The sequence below is a fragment of the Egretta garzetta genome, unplaced genomic scaffold (genome assembly GCF_000687185.1).
Source record: "Egretta garzetta isolate BGI_Z169 unplaced genomic scaffold, ASM68718v1 scaffold27, whole genome shotgun sequence".
NCBI lineage: Eukaryota > Metazoa > Chordata > Aves > Pelecaniformes > Ardeidae > Egretta > Egretta garzetta.
The window spans coordinates 2,615,205-2,616,389 of NW_009260400.1; the positions used below are offsets into that span (position 1 = coordinate 2,615,205).

Genomic DNA, 1,185 nt, shown 5'->3' on the forward strand with positions numbered 1-1,185 from the left:
AGCTCCAGCAGCCCCAGCCCCACGGCCTCCCGTGCCACGGCCCCCCCACCCCAGCCCCACTCACAGCACGGGCACAGCCAGCGTCTCCTCCTGGTGCAGCCGCTCTGTCTGCCTCAGCTTCAGGATCTCACTGTAGTTCAGCGCGTTCACTCTGGTCTTGAATAGCTCCAGGGAGGTGGGCTTGAGGGACAGGGTCCTGGTGATCTGCTCCCGCACCACCTGCAGCACCTGCGGGGACCAGGATGTCACCTCCAGCCTGGTGACGCTCCCCAGAGCCCCTGAATTTGTGCACAGCCCATGGCCCCAGCTCCCCTCCGGGGCCCTGGCATCCCCTCACACCTTATCAAAGTCCTCCTGGGTAGCGCGCATCTCCTTCCAGGTCTTGTTCACCAGCTGGATGCAGATGCAGAAGAGCTCTTCAAAGAAATGATCCTGCCCGAAGAACATAGGGTAAAAGGCCTGAGCCGTCTCCGAGCCTGCGGTGAGAAGGACAGATGATGCCAGACTCCCCAGTTTTTCCAGGGTATTTCAGTATCCAGAACCCAGACATTTCCCAGCCCTTCCTGCCACCATCTACCCACCACCAAGAGCCATCAGCAGCTGGGGAGGGGGGCGTGCTAGGCCCCCTGCGCAAGGTGGGGTGGGAGGTGCTGACCTTGTTCTGCTTCCCGGAGCTCTTCTCCTTGGTGTGCGGACACTCCTTCCCCAAAAGCAGCATCTTCATATCTGCCACAGGAACTGGGGCGAGCGGAGGAGCTGTGAGCGCCCACTCTCCTCTCCTCTCCTCTCGCCCAGGGTCCCAGCACTCAGAGCCCAGCAGAGCCCGAGCATGGGGGCTCCCAGTCCCACGGCACCAGCAGGCACGGTGCCAGGCATGTGGTGGCCAGGCAGAGGGGCAAATTCCCACCTTATGGCATCCCCGGCAGGTCACAGCTGGGGTCGTGGAGGGTCCCCTCCCTTTTTCCCACCCTCTCTTTCTCCCTGGCACCTACTTTTCTCTGACAGGCTCTCGATGGGGGGAGAGCACACCCCCTCCTCCACGTCCCCATAGTGCAGCACCTTGTGGTTGGGTGACAGGCGGCAGTACCAGAGCTTGTCTGCAGCAGAAGGGTGTTCGGGAAAGGCTCAGCTTCCCCCCACTGAGGTCCCCTTCCCCAGGTGGTGGGGGCTGCCCCCTCATCAGCA

At 62.6% G+C, this 1,185-nt stretch overlaps 1 protein-coding gene across 1 annotated transcript in view; it reads right to left on the reverse strand.

Moving 5' to 3' along the window:
- Positions 1 to 1,185, reverse strand: part of ELMO3 (engulfment and cell motility 3) — a gene marked incomplete at its 5' end in the record, with an annotated part of 12,130 nt that overhangs the window by 3,051 nt on the left and 7,894 nt on the right. Inside the window, one exon of the mRNA XM_035898811.1 lies at positions 65 to 228. Coding sequence (XP_035754704.1) covers positions 65 to 228 — 164 coding nt within the window. The remainder of the gene's footprint in view (positions 1 to 64; positions 229 to 1,185) is intronic.